Below are 22081 nucleotides of genomic sequence, written 5' to 3'. Positions count from 1 at the left end.
GGGGTCCACAGGGACTAAATAAAGCACTATACAAATACAGGCCATTTACCATTTACAATGAAAAACAGTTCTGTGACAAATAAATCCTACAGTCCATGCACAAAACCATCTGTGTCTGTTCTCATCAGAGTATGCACACAGAGCTCTGCAACATCACAAATCAAATCTAAAGTGACAATGTTCTTTGATTACTGTCTTTGTACTTATGACAACTAATCATAAAAAATGTGTTAAAAATAGTGAACTGATAAACTTGTAAAAATCAATATTTATGCAGAATGTATCTGATATATTCTTGGATTTTGACTGTTGTTAGAATGTTAGAAAACGGTTTCAGGCGTAACAGGTGGTGTTTTATATCAAAATTCACAATAACAGAATTCAATAAAATTTTATTTATTCATAAAGCACCAAATTATAACAACAGTTGCCTCAAGGTGCTTTATATTGTAAGGTAAAGACCCTAAAATATAGTGTTCACTACTGGCAGACCCCACTCCCAGTGGCTCTGCAGGTTCAAATGCACTGAAACCTAAGAAAACACCAGCAAATAGACAATTGCAGCAAAAGCACACAAAACAAACGGAAATATAATTACATTAAAAATTATTTAGGCGAGACAAGAGCTGTGGATTGAAAGAAGTGTTGGAGTAATGTGTGTGCTCAACACATGATTCATGCAATCCTGTAGATACACATTTGCTATCAGTCACCTTCTCAGCTGTTCCGTCACATTATTGTCTCCTTTAAATCAATATTGTTTTTGTGAGGTTTTGTTTTATTCCACTGTGAACATTAATTTGCAGTTTTCTACTTGCTGATGTTTTCTTTGGTTGCAAGGTGTTTGACTTGTCTGGACCACTGTACCAACCAGGTTGGGAAAAGATACAAGCACCCCACAGGAGACCACCTGTCCTCTGTGGTGCCCACACATGTGACGGGCCCCACCTCCTGCCCCCCAATACCTTTATTAAACAGTTAAGATAGAAGTAGAATCAGAATCCTTTATTATTCACTGAGGCAAAAATCACAGTTTTTGGCAACAATTCAGATTGTAATGCAGTCATCTTATCGTTTTAGCCCGTTCTGTTATTGCCCTGACAATTCTATGTCTGATAGAAATGTTTGATATTTCTGTTTGGACCCAGAACCTCCAACGTTTGTGGTGCCACCGCAGCCAGTGGAGGCCATGCCAGGCTCTAATGTGACGTTCTCAGCCATGGTGAAAGGCAGCGCCCCTCTCAAACTCAAGTGGTTCAGAGGGACGAAAGAGATCGTAGCTGGACATGGCTACGATTTCTCCCTGGATGATAACAAAGTTCTGTTAGAGCTTTACAACGTGGACAAATCTCATGCTGGAGAGTACACCTGTCAGATCATTAATGACGCAGGAAAAGAAAGCTATCCAGTGAATCTCACTGTCAAAGGTTGGCCAGAAAGAACTTATTTCTTATTTCACTAAAAAATATATATTTTTAAAATGTGGTTAATCCCAGGTAAGGTTTGGGTAACTTTGTTACCTTTGGTTAATATTAAAACACGTACATGTGACAGATATTTTAAGATCAGGAAAGGGGCAAATATCTTTTCAGTGGCACCACACACCTTTCTGCTAGCAACATTAATTAGTTAAATGCAATCGACTTTAGGTTTTTCTTGTCTATAAATTTCTTCTAACGCAATCATTTTAATAACATATTGTGTTTTTCAGAGCCAGCAACTTTCTCAAAGAAGCTGAAGGACATATCAGTTGAGAAGGGCAAACCATTAACCCTGGAGTGTACATACACGGGCACCCCCATGATCACTGTGAGCTGGTACAAAGATGGCCAGCAGATCTTTGCTTCATACAAATACAACATTACCACAACAGAAAGCTCCTGTATCTTAGAGTGTCTCAGCACTGATGACAAGGAGGCTGCAGGAAAATACTGCTGCCAAGTGTGCAACGATGCTGGGAAAGACACGTGTGAGGCAGTGGTTTCTATCCTCGGTTAGTACAAGATCACTGAACCCACTCTGTTTGGGTTCATTTGTTGATTTGTTCCTGCAAAATATTCTTGGGCAAGCGTCCGATGCATCCACCAGAGTACAAATGTGTGTGAATGTTAGATAGAAAGAGCAACACAAACTGAATAGTTAAAAGAATGAAAAATGCCCCTTATTAGGTAATAATCGAGAGTCAAACTTTATACTCTCTTCAGAGCCGACCACCTCAACAAAGTCTTTCCTTCTGATTAGGCAAATCAGGAGACTCTACTTAGAAGCAGTGTGCAGTGGTTGTAAACCTGCAGTAATAAGTAACAAACTGATATCAGCACATTGCAAAGGTATAAAAATATGGAAACCTCAAACATACAGAAGCCAGAGGTTTTGCATTATGGATGTTACAGTCGCCCACTTTTATTCAGTAAAATTGCATATAAGACTATATGATGAGGAAAAGCCTGATAGGTTAATCTATAAGCAATAATACATACAACCACACTCAAAGCAAGACTTATTATATGTGTAGCTGTCCCAAAGCCTGTAGATCTGATTTAATTTACAGTGTGTCCCTATGTTTTCTGGCGTTTGCACACACAGAGCCACCATATTTTACTGAGTCACTGGAGCCCATGGAGGTGACAGCTGGAGATGCTGTCTGTCTGAAATGTCAGGTTGCAGGCACACCTGAGATCAAGGTGTCCTGGTTCAAGGCTGATGGCAAAGTCAGGTCTAGCCCCACCTGCAAGCTGGAGTACACAAAGGGTGTTGCCTGTTTGAAGCTAAGTAAAGCCACCAAGTCCGATATCGGAGAGTACACCTGCAAGGCAGAGAACAGGATTGGCTCTGCTTCCTCCAGCTGCAGACTCAATGTGCAAGGTAAAACCTAGTTTTCCAGATTACTGAATTTATACCTTTGTAAAAATCACTGGCTTTTCAGACTAATGTCTGCCATGTGTTTATCTTTTACAGAAGCTAAAACGCCACCATCATTCCCAAAGAAGATCACCAGCCTGCAGCAAACTGAGGGCCAGCCAGTGCGCTTTGAGTGCCGCGTGGCTGGCTCATTGCCCATCGAGGTGTCCTGGCTGAAAGACGGCAAACCTCTGAGTCAGGGGGAGGAGTTTTCCATGCTGTACGATGATAACACAGCTGTTCTGCAGATCAACAACAGTGAGATGAGGCACTCTGGGGAGTACACTTGCGTGGCCACCAACAGTGTGGGCTCAGCTTCATGCAGAGCCAAGCTCACTCTGCAAGGTGTGTGACGCATGATTGGATGGTTGATTCATTAATACTGGATGCTTATGAAGCAAACAGTGTAACGTTTAGATATCTCACCGTCACCTACTGATTCTGACTAGACAAAAACGAGTCTTCTATTTATTGTGAAACTGTGTTAGGAGACCTCATGACTTCTGGTCACTGCTCCTCACGTTTCTGAAAATGCCCCACTCTGTTGTACTTAACCACCTTTCTCTTTCACGTTCTAGACGTTCTAAATGTCTTTTGTTTATTATTTTTGACAGCACTTTGGTCAGATGGTGCTGAGCTGTTTAAGGCCCCAAACTGTTTAATCGTGTCCATCTAAAGATTTGTTCTTTTATCTTCCTTTCATTCATTCGCCACTCTGCAGAACCCAGATACCCTCCGGTATTTGACAGGAAATTGTCACTACAGGAGGTGACAGTGGGTGACAGCATTGAGCTGGAATGTCACATGACTGGTTCTACCCCCATTAAAGTCACTTGGTCCAAAGACCACAAAGATATTCGCTCTGGGGGGAATTATAAGATTAGCTGTGTGGATAATACACCTCACCTGACCATTCTGAAGGCAGATAAATCAGATACAGGGAGGTACTTCTGCCACGCCTCTAATGACATGGGGAAGGACTCTTGTTCCTCTGATATCACTGTCAAAGGTATTTGAACCTGGGGCACACTCATGCCATCTCGGCTCTCTCTTCTAAAGCATTCACGTCTCTCGAAGGACATTGTTTTGTCTTTGAAAGCTGCTCCCCTTCTCATCATTCTTACTTTCTTGTCTTGATTTCAGAGCGCAAAAATCCTCCAGTGTTCACCAAAAAGCCCTCAGAGCACATCGAGGACATGGAGGGCAAACTGGTGAAGATTGAGGGCCGAGTCTCCGGGTCGCAGCCCATTTCAGTCAGCTGGTTCAAAGATGACATGGAGATACAGAGTTCTGACAAGTATGACATCAGCTTTAAGAGTAATGTGGCAGTGCTGTGCATTAAAAACAGCCAAGTGATTGACAGCGGAAGGTACTCGTGCCAGGCCTCTAATGAAGCTGGGAAAGCCTCCTGTGATGTCACTGTTGGCATCTCAGGTATGTTTGATTTAAAGTCGAAGCATAATTGATGCTCACAGAATGACAGCTAGCAGGAATGATTAAAAAATGACAGAGCTTATTTAGTGGTTTGGTATGTTTATCGAAGTCTCTGGTTTTCTTTATTCCATTGTTATAATCTTTGATGATTTGGACTGTTGGTTAAACATCTTGCTTAAATTGTTAACTAATGAAGGCTTCAAGTCAGACTTTTTCTCCTCATGTATATTTGCTTTTTAACCCTGTTATTCGAATTTACTTTGAAGTCTTTGTTTAAAGGTCTTCAGATGTGTTTATGAATCTGAATCTGAGCACTGACAGCAGTACAGTCAGATAAATCAGACTGGCTTATCTCTCTTTCAGAGGCCAAGAAGCCCCCAGTGTTTGACGTACCTCTCAAACCAGCAACTGTGGATGACGGCGAAAAGCTAATTCTCAGGTGCCATGTCTGTGGATCTTCCCCTCTGAAGATCCAGTGGATGAAGGACAGGAAGGAGTTGACACCATCCAGCAGCACTAGAATCAGCTTTTCTGATGGCACAGCATGTCTGGAGATCAGCACAGTCTCTAAACTCAGTGCTGGTGACTACCTCTGCAAGGCTACCAATGAGGCTGGCAGCGAATTCTGCAAAGCCAAAGTCACTGTCAAAGGTAAAAAAAAAAAAAAAGGTTAAATCCCCTCAGATCTGTACTCTAAGATTTTATTTATTTGTAATTGTTTTTATTTCTCAAAAGTTGAAAAATTCAGATTTTTGTTGCTTTTGAGAATCTTTCATTTGTAGTTTGTCATCTTGCAGAGAAACCTGGAGCAGCTCTGTCTCCTGCTGAAGCTCCAGCAGCTTCTCCATCCAAAAAACTGGACAATCTGTTCTTCATTGAAGAGCCTAAAACTGCACACGTTACCGAGAGTGAGGGTCTCAACATTTGCACAATGCACAATCCAAATGTGTAAAAACGTAGGCATTTCTGATCTAACTCCTCTACCTGTTGCTCACAGAGGGAACCGCCACCTTCATCGCAAAGGTGGGTGGTGACCCCATTCCCAGTGTGAAGTGGATGAAAGGGAAGTGGAGGCAAGTGACCCATGGTGGCCGGATCTCCATTGAACAGAAGGGCCAAGAGGCCAAACTGGAGATCAAAGAAGTGACGAAATCGGACTCTGGTCAGTACAGGTGTGTCGCCTCCAACAAACATGGCGAGATCGAGTGCAGTACTGACATGCACGTAGAGGAAAAGAAGGACGTAGTGATGCTTGAGGGAGACCTCCGCGCTAAACTGAAGAAGTGAGTTTAGAATCTGACAACACAGAATCATTCAGACTGAAATGTCGTTTAAATGTCGTTCAATTTGTCATTGTCATTTTGTTTATCTTTAAAAATGTATGACATCTCCTTGTTCTCAGAACTCCATCAAAGCAAAAGAGCCCACAGGAGGAAAAAGACATTGACATAGTTGAGCTGTTGAGAAACGTGGACCCGAAAGAGTATGAGAAATACGCCCGGATGTACGGTATCACTGACTACCGAGGCCTACTGCATGCAATTGAGCAGCTCAAAAAAGAGAGAGCTGAAGAAAGTGGAAGACAAGTAAGGGTCTCCACAATCACTTGGTCCGATGATTTTGAATCTGTGGATGTCTAATGCACTTGTTTGTGTTGCTGACAGGAGGTAGACCGTGGAGACAGAGAGTCTGATGAGGACATGGCCAGGCTGGTGGCTGACCTGCAGAAGAGGATGGAACGGACTGAGGTCAGGACATGTGCAAAGTCCGTTTTGAAAACCAAAGCTTTACTGTTAATGCAACTTGAAATTCATCGTTTCATAATGTTTGTAAAGAATTTAGAAATGGATTTCAGAGAGGAAGATGCAGTAAGGTAAATATAACTTTTGTTTGTGCAGGTCATCAGTATAAAAATGAAAATAAAGGAGATTTATTCACCAATAACATCAATTTACAAAATCTTTCTGAAGCTGAATCTTACGGTGGCCCTGAGAGGCCAAACGGACTGAAAGCATCTGCAAAAGCACACACAAAACACAAACAGACAAAAAGACAATAAAGAAAATACAGAAAACAATCAGAAAGAAAACGGAAATGTTTCCGTCAAGTTATTGTGTCCCCTGAAACACTTCTTTTTTCCTTTCTGATTTTGTTTTTGTAGTTTTTGTCATGTTTCTTTCATTCCCGTTGTCTTTTTTCTGTTTCCATTGTGTATTGTGTGCTTTTGCAGCGTTTTCCTATTTGCTGGTGTTTTCTTAAATCCGTTTGCCCTCCTTGGGCCACCGTAATACTCTTAGGCCCACAGTAGAATCCAAAGTTTTACATTTTGTTTTAGTTGAATCATATTTAACTTTATTGAGTAAAGCTTTTACTTGCAACGGTCGGAAAGAGTTGCTTATTTAATCGTGATCGTGAACTGGGTGTCTACAGCTCTCTAAAGTGTTTTCCAGCAGCAATTAGAAATCTCTCACTGATTTCTTTGTTAGTCAGCTAACTTCTTTTTACTCCCCTGAGCCTTTTAGTAGATACACCTATGGTATCGATTTCAAAATCCTATGTTGCCTTGTTCTCAAATGATCACATTTACAAGTTTTTCAGAAAACTTGACTTCTGACCTTTGACCTTGAGGTCAAGGTCACTGAGATTTGATAAATGGTCTGTATTTGTATAGCGCTTTACTTGGTCCTAAGTACCCCAAAGCGCTTTACACTATACACAATCATCCACCCATTCACACACACATTCACACACTGGTGATGGCAGCTACATGTAGCCACAGCCACCCTGGGGCACACTGACAGAGGCGAGGCTGCCGGACACTGGCGCCACTGGGCCCTCTGACCACCACCAGTAGGCAACGGGTGAAGTGTCTTGCCCAAGGACACAACGACCGAGACTGTCGGAGCCGGGGCTCGAACCGGCAACCTTCCGATTACAAGACGAACGCCCAACTCTTGAGCCACGAACGCCCCATTTGAACTCATCTGATATTTTTAGCATATTCACCTTTGTATCAATTTCAAAGGTGACTTCCATCTCAAGTTATTACAGCCACACAATTTTCAGAAAACCTGACCTCTGACGTTCAGGTCAACCAAGACAGCCCTACAACTTCCAGAGCCTTCAAGAACTCATGGTGAACCTCACACACCCTAGAGCAGAGGTCTCCAACCTTTTTTGCGCCTCGGACTGGTTTATGCCTGACAATATTTTCATGGACCGGCCTTTAAGGTGTTGCGGATAAATAGAACAAAATAAAACTAGTACCGGTACCGAAAAAGAGAAGATTTATTCATAACACACGTGAAAAGACCCAGGAAAACAGAGTTAACGATAAAAACGATAACAAAATAACGCTGAAAACCGATAAAAACTCTGAAAACCATACATTTCATACCTGAGCCTCAACTCTCGCGGCCCGGTACCAAACGACTCACGGACCGGTACCGGTCCGAGGCCCGGGGGTTGGGGACCGCTGCCCTAGAGGACCTGCCACCAAGGATTTCTAGGAGTAACCAAGTGGTGGAAGGTTTCCACTTTGATGGTCTCAGAATCTCGTCGCTGTACCAGTCCGTTGTGGTAAAGAGAGAGCGAAGCGTAAAAGCAAAACTCTTAATTTACCGGCCAATGTACACCCTTACCCTTACCAACGGTCATGACCTCTGGGTAGTGGCTGAAATCATGGATACAAGCGACGGAAGGAGTTCAGCCATCCGGGTGAAGTGTTCTAGACAAGTCCCACCAGGAAGAAGCCCCGGGACAGACCCAGGACAAGCTAAGGACATTATATATCTTGGCTGGCTAGGGTGAGGGAGGTCTGGGCTTTTCTGCTTAGGCTGAAGCCCCAGCAACCCAGTCCTAGATAAGCGGAAGAAAATCAATGGACTTCCTTCTAGAATTATCACAAGCACAAGATTTTCAGAAAACTTCACCTATGACCTCAGACCTTGAGGTCAAGGTCACTGAGTTTTGAACTCATCAGCGATAGTAGATACACCTGTGGTATTAATTTGTAAATCCTACGCCTTGTTTTGTTCTCAGGTTTTGCATTGACAAACTTGGGTATCCACGTGACACACCCACATGCCCGGCAGGGTGTGCGGGTGGGGCGACAATACCTTATAAGCCTTTTACAGCTGAAGGCTAAAAATCCTCAAAGCATATTTAAAGGATAATTGGCTTTGTTATTAATGATAAGACCAGTGGTTGATGTGCCGTTGATGTGTTTTTGTCAGTCAACAGTTATAGGATGCATTAGCACTTATATCAGTCCAACTTTATTCTGAAATCGTTGCAATGGTCTTTTTTGCTGAATTAACAAAACTAATGTTGGTACAGGGTCAACATTGCAAGTGATCAATTACGTTGTAGCCATAGACCCAGTTTATTTTCTTTGGTCCTTAACATATGTTGTGCACATAAACATTATTAGAAAAAGCTGTTGAGCCATCAGAGAATCTTTCCTTTACTGCAGTGTACACTTAATAGAAATAATCACAAGGATGAAAAACTGTTTGTCTGGCATGTACTTCATAATGCTCTTTGTCATTATTGCAGCCTGTCACTGTGGTGAAGGACATTTCCAATCAATCTGTCTTCATTAATGAAGAAGCAGTGTTCGAGTGTGAGATCAAGATCAACTACCTAGAGATCACGCTGTCCTGGTACAAAGGCACACAGAAACTTGATACTAGCGACAAGTACAATATCACCATCAGCGGCGACCGCCATCTGCTCAGGATCAAGAACTGCCAGTCATCTGACCAGGGCAACTACAGGGTGGTGTGCGGGCCCCACATATCCAGTGCCAAGCTCAGTGTCATGGGTCAGTACTGACAGCTTTACTGCATCTGTTAAAAAGTATCTGTTGTTTGATAAAGGGTAATTAGCATTTCACCTCGGCAGTTGTCTAGTTTAGCTTAGAGGCTTTAGCTTTTAAGTGGTTGTAAATGTTCTGTCTTCTTGGCTGATTGAGAACAAAGCCTCCTTACAGTAAAAACTCGATTATCTTAAATAAACTATTTTCTTTTGACTTCATTTTTGTTTTTATGTGTTTTGTCCTTTAGAGGTGGAGGTTGAGAAACATCTACAGGACACAATGGGTAAGGAAGGCCAGTCATGTACTATGTCTTGTCAGATGTCCATCCCTAATGTAGAGGCTCAGTGGTTTAAAAATGGAAAGCAGTTAGAAATGAAGGACAGGTACACATCTGAGGTGAAACACAAGGTTCAGAAGCTACTGATCAGAGACCTGAAGCCTGAAGACCAAGGAAGATACACCTGCAAGTACCAACAGCTGGAGTCTTCAGCAGACCTCTGGGTGGAAGGTTTGTACCTGGAACCCATCCTGCAAACTTATAGACATGTTTTACGTAGTTCCCAGTTACTAACCTCTTTGACTTCCATTATCAAACTCTTAAAATAATGTTGGCAATTTGAAGATTGCCCTCTTTTTTCCTCTTTGATTTTGTCCTTCTCTTTCGTAACTTTCTTCATGATCGTGTTCCAAAAGCATGCCCCATTGTCCCACTTGTTGTATTTTTACATGCATTTTGATAACTGTCCCATAAACGATGATCATCATTTTTAACCATCTAGATGATATTTTGATGAAAAATGACCATTTAGCTATTGTCATACACTCCCAATTGTGATGCCATTTACCCATTCCCGTCTTTATCTTTTTTTTAGCTGAACAAATTCATTTCACCAAACGCATCCACAACATCGAAGTCAATGAGCGACAGTCAGCCACCTTTGAGTGTGAAGTGTCCTTTGACAATGCCATTGTTTCATGGTACAAAGACACCTGGGAACTGAAAGAGAGCCCTAAGTACAACTTCAGAAGCGAGGGCCGAAGACATTTCATGGTCATTCAAAACGTGACCGTTGAAGACGAAGGTGTGTAGTGTGCCATCAAGCTACAAAGGCTCGTCACAAAGTCCTGTAGATTTTTTTCCTCGTTGTTTGTTGAGACCTGAGTGTAAAAGATCTTCATTACTAATTCCTTATAGGCGTGTACTCAGTAATTGTGAGGTTGGAACCCAGGGGAGAGGCTAAGAGCACAGCTGAGCTTTATTTGTCTGGCAAAGGTACAGTTCAGTCAGGCAACACTTTTTATGCTTCTGCTCACCTTTTATCGAAGTGTTTAACACTCTGTTTATTCTATATTTTCTTTTTCTTTTTTTTTTTTACAGAAATTGAATTAGCAATGGTCCCCATTGGTAGGTATTTTATTTTCAAGACCCTCGATGACTTTAATCATTCAGGAACATCTTTGGAAAACCTCTTTCTGCCCTCTTTATCACAGTCAGATATGGACACAGTCCACCACTCTAGTTCACCACTGCAGGTTTTTACGAATTCAGACACAATCAAAAATGATCTGACTCTTACCAGGTTCTAAAACTAGGCAAATGCAACCTCAGAGGAATAGCATCACATGACATATTACATCATGTCATAATGTATTTAAAAGATTTAAGGCAAAATTTAGGACCAATGTGTGAAAAAATAAGCCCACACTGTGATTCACTAGCGTGTAGAACCACTTTTTTGAACTATTTTCTCACATTGTTCTGGGTGAATCTCCTGTTGCATGACCCAATTTTAGCCAAATGGCTTTACATTTGACAATATCTGTGTGCAATGCCTGTGTTCATTTGAGCCACCATTAATCATGGAGTCTATGTTAAACTCACATGGCTGCCAGGTGCCCAAGTCCTGTTAGTGCCAAACAATGATCACGGCTTCTGATATGATGTGTTTGGCTTTGATTTGGTAGACCGGGTGTGGTTTGACTAGGAGGAAAAGGCTGCCCAATCTAAAGTGGTGTTCTGTTATTGGACTTCTATGATAATCACAGTGTGTCCATAACGAACACATGTTCAAGTATAAGGGTGTTCCTAGGTGGAGGTGACACCAGGACACGCTAGGTTGCAGGTTGGTGATTAATTTCATATCTGTGTCATGAGTTTAGCTGTCAACTGATCACCACCTGGTAGTGAGTTGGATGAGGTGAGAGCAAAGGATGCTGGCCATGCACGCCCAGATATATGGGGAAGGTGCATTGGGAGCATCTAGCCGAAGCCCTGGTCAATTTCCACTTCTGGCATAACTTTGAATACATTCCGAGAGAGACTGAGGGCATTGAGCCATTGGGGCAAGCATAGCAGATGGTGGACACTGGAGCTAAAGAGAGCTGTTAGAGGGACTCCTAGTGGACTTGGTTAGCCTGTGGCGTCACAAATACTCCTCATAGAGGAAGCAGAGTCTGGGGATGAGGTGGATGATTTGCAATCACTAGAGGTGAGTTTACTGGGATAAGACAGCTTCTTGTAAGTGGTAAGACCCCCGGGGTGGAGATTTGCCTTGTTCCTTAAGGCTTTGGATGTTGTGGGACTACACTGATTGACACGCTTCTGCAACTTTGCATGGCACTGTGGGGTGATGCCTCTAGATTAGAAGACTAGAGCGATGGTTCCCTGAGCAAGGTTCCTTAAACGGACTCAGGCGCAGACCAGGGATTTCTTTGGCAAGAAAACAGTGCGTTTATTTACAGTGAAGGAAACACCAGGTGAATATATATATACAGAGTGCCAGGGGAAAGGAGTCCGGGGCTCCAGGGTCCACAGGGACACAGAGGATGAGTCAAAAACGCTCCTCTCTCTCTCCAGAAAGTCCAACACCTCTCTTTCGCCGCTCCTCTATCTCACTCGTCCAAACACAGTCACAAACGGGTTCAGGGATGATGCCGATAGCCCAACGAACCAAGAATAGCAAAGGTCCGCCATCTTAAGTACTGCTTTAATCCACTGGAATCGGCAGCAGGTGTGATGACAAGTGCAGGTGCGTGGGCCCAGGGCGGGAGCCTGCAGTGAGCACCACCCCGGCGGAGGGAAGAGGGAGAGAGAGCAAAACAAAAACAAACATGTCCCCTGACACAGAGTCAGCCGGCGAGATACGGGGACCATGACATAAGGTCTGTATTGTCAGTAATGAGTCAGACCTGTCCCCACTGGCTGTTGGACTCTGTTAGTGGTTTTTCAGTGATTTTGTACATAATGTTTGTGGACAAAATTTGTAGACATAGCTAAGAAGCAAATTTTGACTTCAGTGGCCTCAGGGACTAATCTATGTTTCTCTGCATGATGAGATTCTCTTGGCTTCATCACATGGTCGTTTCCAGCCTGCACTGAGCTGTTTTACAGGAGAGTCTGAAGATGTGGGAATGAGAATTACAACCTACAGGTTTTTCTTATCTGGAAAACTGTGAGTTCCTGTCCCAAGTAGAAAGGGTCTGTCTCAGGGTCGTGTTCCTACAGTAACCGAGAAACGAGTGGCGTGGCAGCAGTTATTAGGAGTCATTACCAATTTGTTGTGGTGAACTGAGAGCTGAAGGTGTTGACTAGTAATTTATGTTACTGCCCTCACCTATTGCAGTTCTGAGTAGTGACTTAAATAACGAATGATGGTAATGAGCTTTCTTCAAAGGGTAGCTCGGCCCTTCTTTAGAGACAGGGTGAGGGACTCAAAAGAGCAGCTCTGCTCAGAGAAGCTGTGGCAACTTCTGCACACAGGAACCAGGCGAGGTGGCTCAGGCATGTGAGTAGGATACCTCCTGCCTGCTATATTAGGTCTCCTGGCCATTTACCACAGGAAGGAGACCTTGGCGGAAGACCAAGGACAAATTGCCTGTCTTTAAGACGCCTCAGTCACCCACCCGAAGAGTTGGAGGTGGTGGCTAAGGAGTCTCTGGGCTTGTCTGGGCATGGATGGATCAGTGGGTGGATGTCATTGCCATTTGTCATTTGTCCTTGAGGGGAATTTGATGTCCACTCGTGGGATTTTCCACTTGCTTTCCAATTCCACCTCAATGCGTCAGATTAGCAAACTGCTAACACTTCTGCTTTTACAGTTGTAGACACACTTGTGTCGATCATCATTTAATCTATTGAATGTGAGCAGCAGCAACTTTCTGTTACTTACATGCTTTATTCCTATAAAGGAAGTAGGGGTATTTCATACTGTGTCTGCCTTTTTGCTCAGTGTTTGTTAAATATGTAATGACACAATGTATATTGTTGTTCATCTGAGGTTGTATTTGACCAAATTTAAGACCTTCTAGGACCAGATGCATTTTTCCATTACCTATAACACTATTATCTATGATTTTATAAAAGTGAAACCAATTAGCTTATTTTTGGGAAGCTGTTAAAATGTTGAACTTAAGCTCCAGGCCTAAAAGGCCGGATATGGAGTTACTAGTTTCAAGTTAGGTGGTTAGGTATGGTACCCACTAGCCTGTGTTACTACAGGACTACGCTAGCTGGTTGTACTTAATTGATGTTATGGTTGAAATGTGCCTATCTATACTTTTTATCTTGTAACTGGCAAATGCTACCAAGCAAGAGGATTTTCCAAAATGTCCTACACTTCTACTCACACAGTGGTTTTGTTTTGTTTTTAATAGTTAACCAATAGTTAACCACTTAACCAAAACAGAACTTTTGGTACCATACTCTGTAGATATGCCAGATTCCTCTGTTCAGAGGCCTGAAGTGCCTACGTCAGTTGCAATTCAAGGTAAGGCATCATAAGCAGCTCACTTTGTTCCATTTATTACATCAGGGAATTTACAGAGCAGTTTCTGTTATAGAAATGTCATAGTAGTTTTGTGGCCCACATAGAATTAAGACAATGTTTACCTGAATTTAACAATGAAATGGAATAAAAATGTTTTTTGTCTTTTAAAGAATCTTATGAATTCTATCATTATGAAGAAGAGATTGAAGGTATTTACTATTTGTTTTTATGCTCCTGCGTTTTGTCTTTTTTCCTGTTAATTTGTATCTGTTCTTCTTTCTTTCTTTGTGCCTAATGTTCTGAATGTGTTTTGTTGTCACTTTGTAACTTTAATCCAGTTTTCCATCTTGATGCCACACTCACTAACTTTTACTTATGTTTTGCCATTTAATGGTAAATGGCCTGTATTTATATAGCGCTTTACTAGTCCCTAAGGACCCCAAAGCGCTTTACACATCCAGTCATCCACCCATTCACACACTGGTGATGGCAGCTACATTGTAGCCACAGCCACCCTGGGGCGCACTGACAGAGGCGAGGCTGCCGGACACTGGCGCCACCGGGCCAGTGTCCGGGCCCTCTGACCAACATTTAACATTAAAAGTGTGTGAGTCTGGTTTTAGGGATGAGATTTATTACATAAAATACGTTGTGTTCAGTTCTGTTCCATTAGGTTTAAGCACACTAAAATACATTTTGCACTCTTGCTTTTACACTTTTTGGATTTTGGCTAGGCTTAGTAAGAAAAGTACAATATTAGGTAAGAGTTCTATCTCCACCAGCTGAACAACAACAAGTATATATGGACCCTCTCCACACACACATTTGTATTAGCTTTTTCTATGCCTGTAAATGGTGTTTGGTGTGTAATGGATCACTAAGAATAGAGCTTTTTAAAAAAGTTGTTCCAGTTTGAAGATTTTAAGAAGTTCAACTTCTGTTTTTAAACGAGGACAAATAAAATGTAGATTTTTGTCCTGCATCTCAAAGATGTGCGGCTTTATCTCTTTTTTTCTTTAACATCAGACTGTACAGGTGTTAGGGTATTGATTGGCCCGGGCTTGAGGCCTTTGACTGGCCAGCAGTTTTGTATGATGTGCTCATCATGCTCTTGTCAGCACAATGTCGAGAGCATGCACAGCAATACCTGTGTGCGTTTGAGCCACATTACTCATGTCTATCTTGACATTTGTCTTTTTTTAAATGTATGTTTTTTCTTATCTTATATATTTGTGCTTGCATACGTCTCTCTTTTTTATCCCTCATTTCACTACCAGCCTTTGTGTGCTTGTTTTTTTAATAACCACTTTTGGTTCAGTAACAGCCTAATATCTGATGATCTGGTTTTGCTTACTGTCGAGCTTCTGAATCTTTTAGTTTCTTATCACAAATACATTGTTCTGCATTATCATTCTGGCTCCTATCAGAGTGCTTTGCACAGTTTAGGTTTGCACTGATCTTTTGACCTCTCTTGTCCCGTCTAAAACACACCACACACTAATGACCAAATGCTCTAGATTGTACTGACTTATGTCCAAATGCTTAAAAAGCTTATCTAGAAATTCTGAGCTTAAAAGAAAAAAAATAATTAAAAGTGTTGGATTCCATGTTTGACTTATGAAGACTTAAGAATGTTTATGTTTTATGACACTTACCTTCGATCTTGGATGTGTTCCTTTGTGCATGTGTTTTTCCAGCAGTTGTAAGAGTTGCCATTGAGGAGACAATGGAGACCAAACAAGTTCAAATGAGAGAGGAAATCCCAACAAAAGGTACAGCAGAGCTGAGCATATTCTGCTTTCCCTCATCCTACAACTGTGTCTTTTTGTTCTTTTATTACATTATCTACTGTAGTGGCGTTTTCAGTTTTTAAAATGGCGCCGTGTATTCTGCTGCACTTCTCTTCTTCACCTAATTGTGTTTTTTTTTAATTTCCCAAAGTTGAGGAAAGGCCTGAAGAGAAACCAACACCAGCATCACCACAGAGAGGTACTGACAAACTGTTGATGTTGACACATAAATTTATTAATTACATTTCTAGCTTCTTTTGTTTTTACTGTTATCTCAACTATACTTTGTGTTTGTTTGATCTTTTACTTCCTAAACCTCTTTAATGTTGCTTGACCTTCACTTAATTTAACTGCACATTTGAAGAGCCTGAAGCCAGAAAGCAAGTGGAGGAAAAGATTGCTGTGGTTTCAGTCCCAGAAAAGGATGTTCCTGTTCCCAGAGGTAGGGATTCCTACAAATGTCTTTAGAACATCTTTGCTAAGGGCAATCTGTTGTCTCGTTTGATTATTATATGTTTGAATATTTCCTTAAAAGAAACAGAGGAAGTTAAAAGGCCGACTGCTTCCCCACCTCCACCTACTGAGAAGCCTGGAGTGCCAAAGAAAGGTACTTCATGTTGCTTAATGTTTCTTTGATGTCTTATCAACTGTGTGCCACACTATACAGTTTCCCACCACGCTGAGTCAGTCTGGCTTCATTGAAACCTTTATCTGTTTTATATGTCATGCTGTTTCTATATACGATTCTGGTGATTTTCTCATTCTCTGAAGCACTTCTTGCAAAATTATAGATTCTCCTGCTGCGTAATCCTAACAAAGAATGTTTTTACCCATTTAAAGATGAACCCAAGCCTCAGGTGCCAGCAGACTCCAAAGTAGTGGCCCCTGAAGCTAAGCCTGAAGCTGAGCCCAAGCCCAAACCCAAAGCAGAACCAGAAGCAAAGCCAGTGCCTACACCCAAAGCGGAACCAGAAGCAAAGCCAGTGCCTACACCCAAAGCAGAACCCAAGGTTAAACCTGAACAAATCCCCGAGCAGGAGCCTGAAGCTAAACCAGTACCAGTAAAGAAAATGGTGACGCCACCATCCAAAGGTATTTCCTGTTTTGTTTGGATGTTTGTGTTGAGTTTGTAGTCTACTGTGTATGCTTCTGTCTTTAGTATTAAGATCTTCAAACTGTTCATTTAGCTTCAAGAGTGGAAGCGAAGTCTTTGTCTTTGTTTATCTAAACAAATCTAAATGTTGCTAGTCCCTGAAGAAGCTGCAAAACCAGATCCATCAAAGACCAGGCGCAAGCCAGCTGAAACCAGGCTAGAACCAGACAAACCTAAACCAGAAGCTCATAAACCCGAGCCTTCTCTAACAAAACCAGAACCAAAAGAACCTGCAGTGGTTCCCAAGCCTGAACCTGTGGTGAAAAAATCAGCAGAAATAACAGCACCAAAGCCTGTGGTGCCAAAACCGGAACCCCCAGTGACCAAACCAGAACCAACTCCTGCACCAAAGGAACCTGCAAAAAAAGGTAAATGGCTGTGGAGTTTTTCTTAATGTGGTGTTTTTTCTTTAATCTTCTTAACTCCACTGTCCAACCTTAACTCATCTGAGGTGTCTTCACATTAGTGTTTTTGATGGTAGTGCGAACAAATCTCGTATTAACCTTTGAGTACCACAGATTCTTTTCAGGGATTTATCTGTGAGTACATTTTGATGTTGATATCTGCCGACTGCATATTTACCTAACTATAATAATAATAATAATAATTATTATTATTATAATAATGATAGTAAACGGAATTTTATTTTGAAGCATCAGAAGAACCAGCAAAGAAGGAGGTTTCAGCTCCAATCCAACCACCCCAACCTTCACTTGCACAACCAGAAAAGTTTGAGACAGAGGAACAAGCGCCACAGAAGAAACCTGTGGCAGTTAAAGGTACCTGAAGCTAATTCAGTCATCCGGAAACTTCTAACTAAAACCAAAACTCTCATACTAACCCTAAACTCTTCAGGTTCTGTGGCATATTATTTTATAATGGCTAACCTCTCTCATTTTGTTGCTGCATGTTGTGATTGTTCTTGTCTTGCACTCGATAGAGTGTTTCATTGTTCTCTAATGAAACTCTTCAACTTGAATTTGCTAAAAGACTTTTAATATATGCCAATAATACTCTTTAAAGTTCCTGTGGAGGAAAAAATAACTGAGCTTCCAAAAGCAGCCAAGAAAGCAGAGCCTGCTGTCGTTCCACCAAAGGAAGAACCAACAAGGAAAGAGAAAGGTACATTTCTATTTCACATATGAAGTTTCTTTAATACAGGGGCAGACTTCATTCACTGTCTTTTGAGTCTCTTTAAGTAAAGAAATGCTATGATGATATATATTCATACCCAGCTCAAATTATTCATTTTATATCCAAAATGTACATTTAGAGGTGCCTTTCAATGTCTTTACTCTATGAGATTTCCTTTTTAACACATAGTCATATATTATTCTCCACAGGGTGACCCTTTTGTGTCTAAATGACTTCATGAACTTATAAAGGATTTGTTTCTTGTGTGAAAGCACATTTGTGTTCTTTATTGTCATGTCTTTTGCATGTTCTTGTGTCACACCCTCTTAAAGCTTTGAAGCTCGAACCTAAACCTGTACCTGAAAAAAGCTATCAGAAGGTGTTTGATGAGGTTGCTGTGTTGGAGCCTGAACCTGTGAAGCTTCCTGAGAAAATATCTGAATCAGTACCCGAGAGACGCTTGGAGAAAGTGCTGAAACCCGAGAAAGCCATGAAGGAAATTCCAAAGCTGGAGCCAGAAAAATTACCTGAGAAAGTACCAGAAAAACCACGTGAGGAAAAAGTCCCAGAGGAGGTTCTTCCTAAGAGGAAGCCTGTAAAGGTTCCTCAGAAGGTGGTTGAAGAAGCTTTGATTACTGAGAAGCAGACATCTGTAAGCACTGAGGAAATCAAAGTTGAGCTCATTTCAAAGAAGCAAACAGAGAAGATCTCTGTAGAGAAAACAGTTCACGTAAAGGCCCCTGATGCAATACCTGATATTGTATCTAAGGCCAAGCCTAAACAAGAGGTAGAAGAAATTCTTCCTAAAGGTACAGCAGACTTCAGCTGTTTTTGTCTTTCTTTGTATCTTCATCATGCATGTTTGAGCATGAGGACTGCCAAGATTTGAACTGAAGCCAGAATCTCAACAATCACTTAAATGTTATCAAATGATGCTCTTTTATTTGAGTGTTTAATATTCAAAAACTTTTGATCACGTAAAAAGAAATCTCTTTATTGTTCTTAATTATCACTTAAAGTTTTCAGTGCAAAGAAATTATTTTTTCTTTGTTACATTTCCGTCTTTAATGCAACAAGATAACAAAATGCTATCAGAGCTGAATTCATTTGGCCTCAGTGGTGAGGAGAATCAGTAAATGTGACATCTATCGATGTGTCATCAAATATTGGTGGTAAGAAATTCCAGCTGACTAAATGTGTGCATTGAGTTCAGACTGAACTGCTGCCACAAGGTTTTGTCAACATCTTCCATCTCTTGGCTTGTTTGTGTTATTTGACATGTGTTTGTTGACTGTCTACATTTTTCTCTTTCCAAATTGTTTTCTTCACCACACACCATCTTGGAATCAATTTTGATTCATTGCTTAAAAGAAACCGAAGCTAAGAAGATTGAGAGGATTCTGCACACAGAGATTGAAGAGGATATAAAAATTTATGCTACTAAAAAAGGTACTACATGGATCTTAAACACATCTTATTCTTTAATGCTTGAAACAAGTGGATTGTCACCTAAAGCATGTGGTTCTTCATTTCTGTGTTGTCTCCTAACACTGATGATTGTCTTTGTGTTTTGCTGTCAAATCTTGGCGCCGCCACATGACGCCTCTTCTTCTACACCTCTTAAATCATCTCACAGCTGCAAGTTTTGAGAAGACTGAAGAAGAACAATGGGAAAGGAAAGGAGCTCAGGAGATACAGGAAATGTATTATGTGACAGAACAAGTACCTTTTACAGAAGCTGTCTGGGAGCGTGAACAAGTAGTAGAAGAACATGCTGAAGTCTGGTATGAAGATGTGGCTCCACTGGACAGGGCAGTGGTGGTATTGGTAGCAACAGATGTCTTAAGTACAACAGAAACACAGAGCCAACAAGATAACAGGTCTGAAGTGAGAGGTGAGCTATCTGCTACTGATACTTCAAAGAGGAAGGAAAGCAGCGTGGCTAAACAAAGAATCAGCCCGAAAAAACCCCAAGCTGTAGTTTTAGCCCAGGACTCTGAATCGAAGCTCACAATACTACAAGATAAACCTTCAAAAGAAAAAACAGAGTATTTTGTCAAGGCAGTTGAGTCACCAAGCAAAGAAATTACAGATGAAAGGAAAGACAGTGCATCAGTTAGCCACCAACAAGACAAAAAAGCTATCGCCATACACGAAGCCAGCTTTGAACCTAAAAAGAGAGCGAAGAGCACTGAAACAGAAAGCAAAGAGAGACGCGCGAAAGAAAAATCCGAGGAGCCTACTTCATTCAAAGAGAAGGAAACACTGAAAGATGTCACGGTGGTGACAAAGGCAGATGAAACCAAACCTTCCTCGGTTGTGATCACCACAGAAGCAAGAAAACTGACTGAAAACCTGGAAGCTGAAACAAAGGCTTTAGCTGAAGTCACCTTTAAGGAAGCAGTTGATCGTGACGTATCAGTGACTCCACATGAAAAACACAGCAATGAAGTTTCAGAGATGACAAGAGCGCTGAGGGAAGACACAGTTAAAGGTAAAGAAGCAACAATCGTTCCCACTGCAGTGAAAATGGAAGAAAAGAGAAAACAGGAAGCACTTGTCACCCCTGAACGTGAGCAAAGTGCACACAAAGTGTTTGAAAAGAAAACGGAGAAAAAGATGAAATCTGAGGAAATGTTTTATGCAGAAACAGAGATTGTTGCAGTAAAACCCTCAGTAACAGATACTGACGTGACAAAAATGATCAAACAGGGGTTGGAATTTGAATCTGTTTCTGCAAAAACTGAACTCAAATACAAGACGACAAAGGAAACAAAAGAATCTTTATCCGAGGATCCTCTTCAGACAGTTCCTTCAGTGCCATTAAAGCCAGACGAGAAAAGGATTCCTTCAAAAAAGTCTTCCAGAGGTACCAAACGTACCGTTCTTATTGCATTGTTAATCTGTACCTGTGTCATTCGACTCCATGTTTGCAGTCTTTGTTCTGGTGTGTGTTCAGACTGAGTCCATCATCAACCTCAGTTTGTAAACCTCTCTTCATGTCACATGTTCATAGTTGGTCTTTTTCATTCCTCTTAAAATCTTTTTTCCTGCCCTCTGTTATTCTACTAAAATCTACTCGTGCCTTCCTTTGAATAAGAACTGATTCTTTTTTAAAGAAACAGAAGACACGATTCTCACTGCTGCTCCTGATGCTTTGTCGCCTGAAACACAAGTTGCAGCTAAAACAGAAAGAATAGAGAGAGGTAAAGTCGCAGCACATTTCACATCTTTTTTCAGCTCCTGATATTCCTTTTTACAGCAGCGTCTGTCTTACTTAACTAAAAATGTTTGTGTCTGTATTTTTTACTGTGATCTCTTTGCACCACTACACTTCACGCCATTTAAATTTCTCAATGTCAATGCGAGAAAACATCTTCTACAAAGAACAGAAGAGGAAGCAACAAACCACAAAGATAATGACGACACTGTAGGCAAGGATATTGTTTCTGTACGGCAAGAGGAGATTTTAAGAACTATACAAGAACCCAACAAAGTGTCAGGGTAATAAAATAAATGTCATGGTAACATTTCTGTCACTAATGGTTTGAAGACAAATTAAGTTATTCTTAAAACTAAGGAAAAGGTGAAAAATACAAGAAAATTGTCAGTTAATAAAAAGTCCATCTCCAGAAAAGATCACATGACCAAGGAGAGAAAACGTTACAGGCTGGAATTAGTGAAACATCTGCAAAATCTCAATAAACTTTTTCTATGTTTTCAATGAAAAACAGGACAGAATTAGAGGAATTAAACTTGAAGAAGACCAGTTCAACAAAGAAACACAATGAGAGAAACCTCATGTTTAGGCCTTTAATGGAAGACGAAGTCTAAGAATGAAGTTCAATACATCTTCAAAGAAACCAGATTCTTTGAAAGACCGAGGACAGCAAAGACATCCAGTCTAAACTGAATGTGAAAAGACAATTTTATCACCATTAATACAAAGCAGCAACAAACGGAAAGAAAGGGTTCAATGATCCCTGCAATGGATCTGCAAAACAATTAACTGCAGAGGAGCACGAGTTTTTATTAGAGCCTCTAGTAAAATATATTTTCCCAGATGATACTGTAAAAGTGAGTT

General features: G+C 41.2%; 1 protein-coding gene across 3 annotated transcripts in view; it reads left to right on the top strand.

Moving 5' to 3' along the window:
* LOC146690116 (titin-like) overlaps positions 1-22081 on the top strand; it is a 218377-nt gene that overhangs the window by 65654 nt on the left and 130642 nt on the right. Inside the window, exons 63-92 of one of the 3 annotated variants that reach the window (XM_085434981.1) lie at positions 1149-1427; positions 1712-1993; positions 2587-2865; positions 2959-3246; positions 3623-3910; positions 4045-4335; positions 4699-4986; positions 5133-5243; positions 5333-5618; positions 5738-5921; positions 6000-6083; positions 8893-9160; positions 9402-9662; positions 10027-10236; positions 10350-10427; positions 10533-10559; positions 13864-13920; positions 14091-14129; positions 15618-15692; positions 15862-15909; positions 16075-16152; positions 16246-16317; positions 16551-16802; positions 16959-17231; positions 17517-17642; positions 17887-17985; positions 18330-18806; positions 19369-19446; positions 19634-20866; positions 21117-21203. In XM_085434981.1, the coding sequence (XP_085291107.1) occupies positions 1149-1427; positions 1712-1993; positions 2587-2865; positions 2959-3246; positions 3623-3910; positions 4045-4335; positions 4699-4986; positions 5133-5243; positions 5333-5618; positions 5738-5921; positions 6000-6083; positions 8893-9160; positions 9402-9662; positions 10027-10236; positions 10350-10427; positions 10533-10559; positions 13864-13920; positions 14091-14129; positions 15618-15692; positions 15862-15909; positions 16075-16152; positions 16246-16317; positions 16551-16802; positions 16959-17231; positions 17517-17642; positions 17887-17985; positions 18330-18806; positions 19369-19446; positions 19634-20866; positions 21117-21203 (6498 nt within the window). The remainder of the gene's footprint in view (positions 1-1148; positions 1428-1711; positions 1994-2586; positions 2866-2958; positions 3247-3622; positions 3911-4044; positions 4336-4698; positions 4987-5132; positions 5244-5332; positions 5619-5737; positions 5922-5999; positions 6084-8892; positions 9161-9401; positions 9663-10026; positions 10237-10349; positions 10428-10532; positions 10560-13863; positions 13921-14090; positions 14130-15617; positions 15693-15861; positions 15910-16074; positions 16153-16245; positions 16318-16550; positions 16803-16958; positions 17232-17516; positions 17643-17886; positions 17986-18329; positions 18807-19368; positions 19447-19633; positions 20867-21116; positions 21204-22081) is intronic. The other 2 variants (XM_085434978.1, XM_085434979.1) reach the window with 2 other exon arrangements.

This window comes from Copadichromis virginalis, linkage group LG16 (assembly GCF_057382275.1).
Source record: "Copadichromis virginalis isolate Kocher_CV1m ecotype Utaka linkage group LG16, C_Virginalis_male_GT1.1, whole genome shotgun sequence".
Taxonomy (NCBI): domain Eukaryota; kingdom Metazoa; phylum Chordata; class Actinopteri; order Cichliformes; family Cichlidae; genus Copadichromis; species Copadichromis virginalis.
Note: the sequence above shows the minus strand (reverse complement) of the source record. Positions and strands in the feature narration are given on the sequence as shown.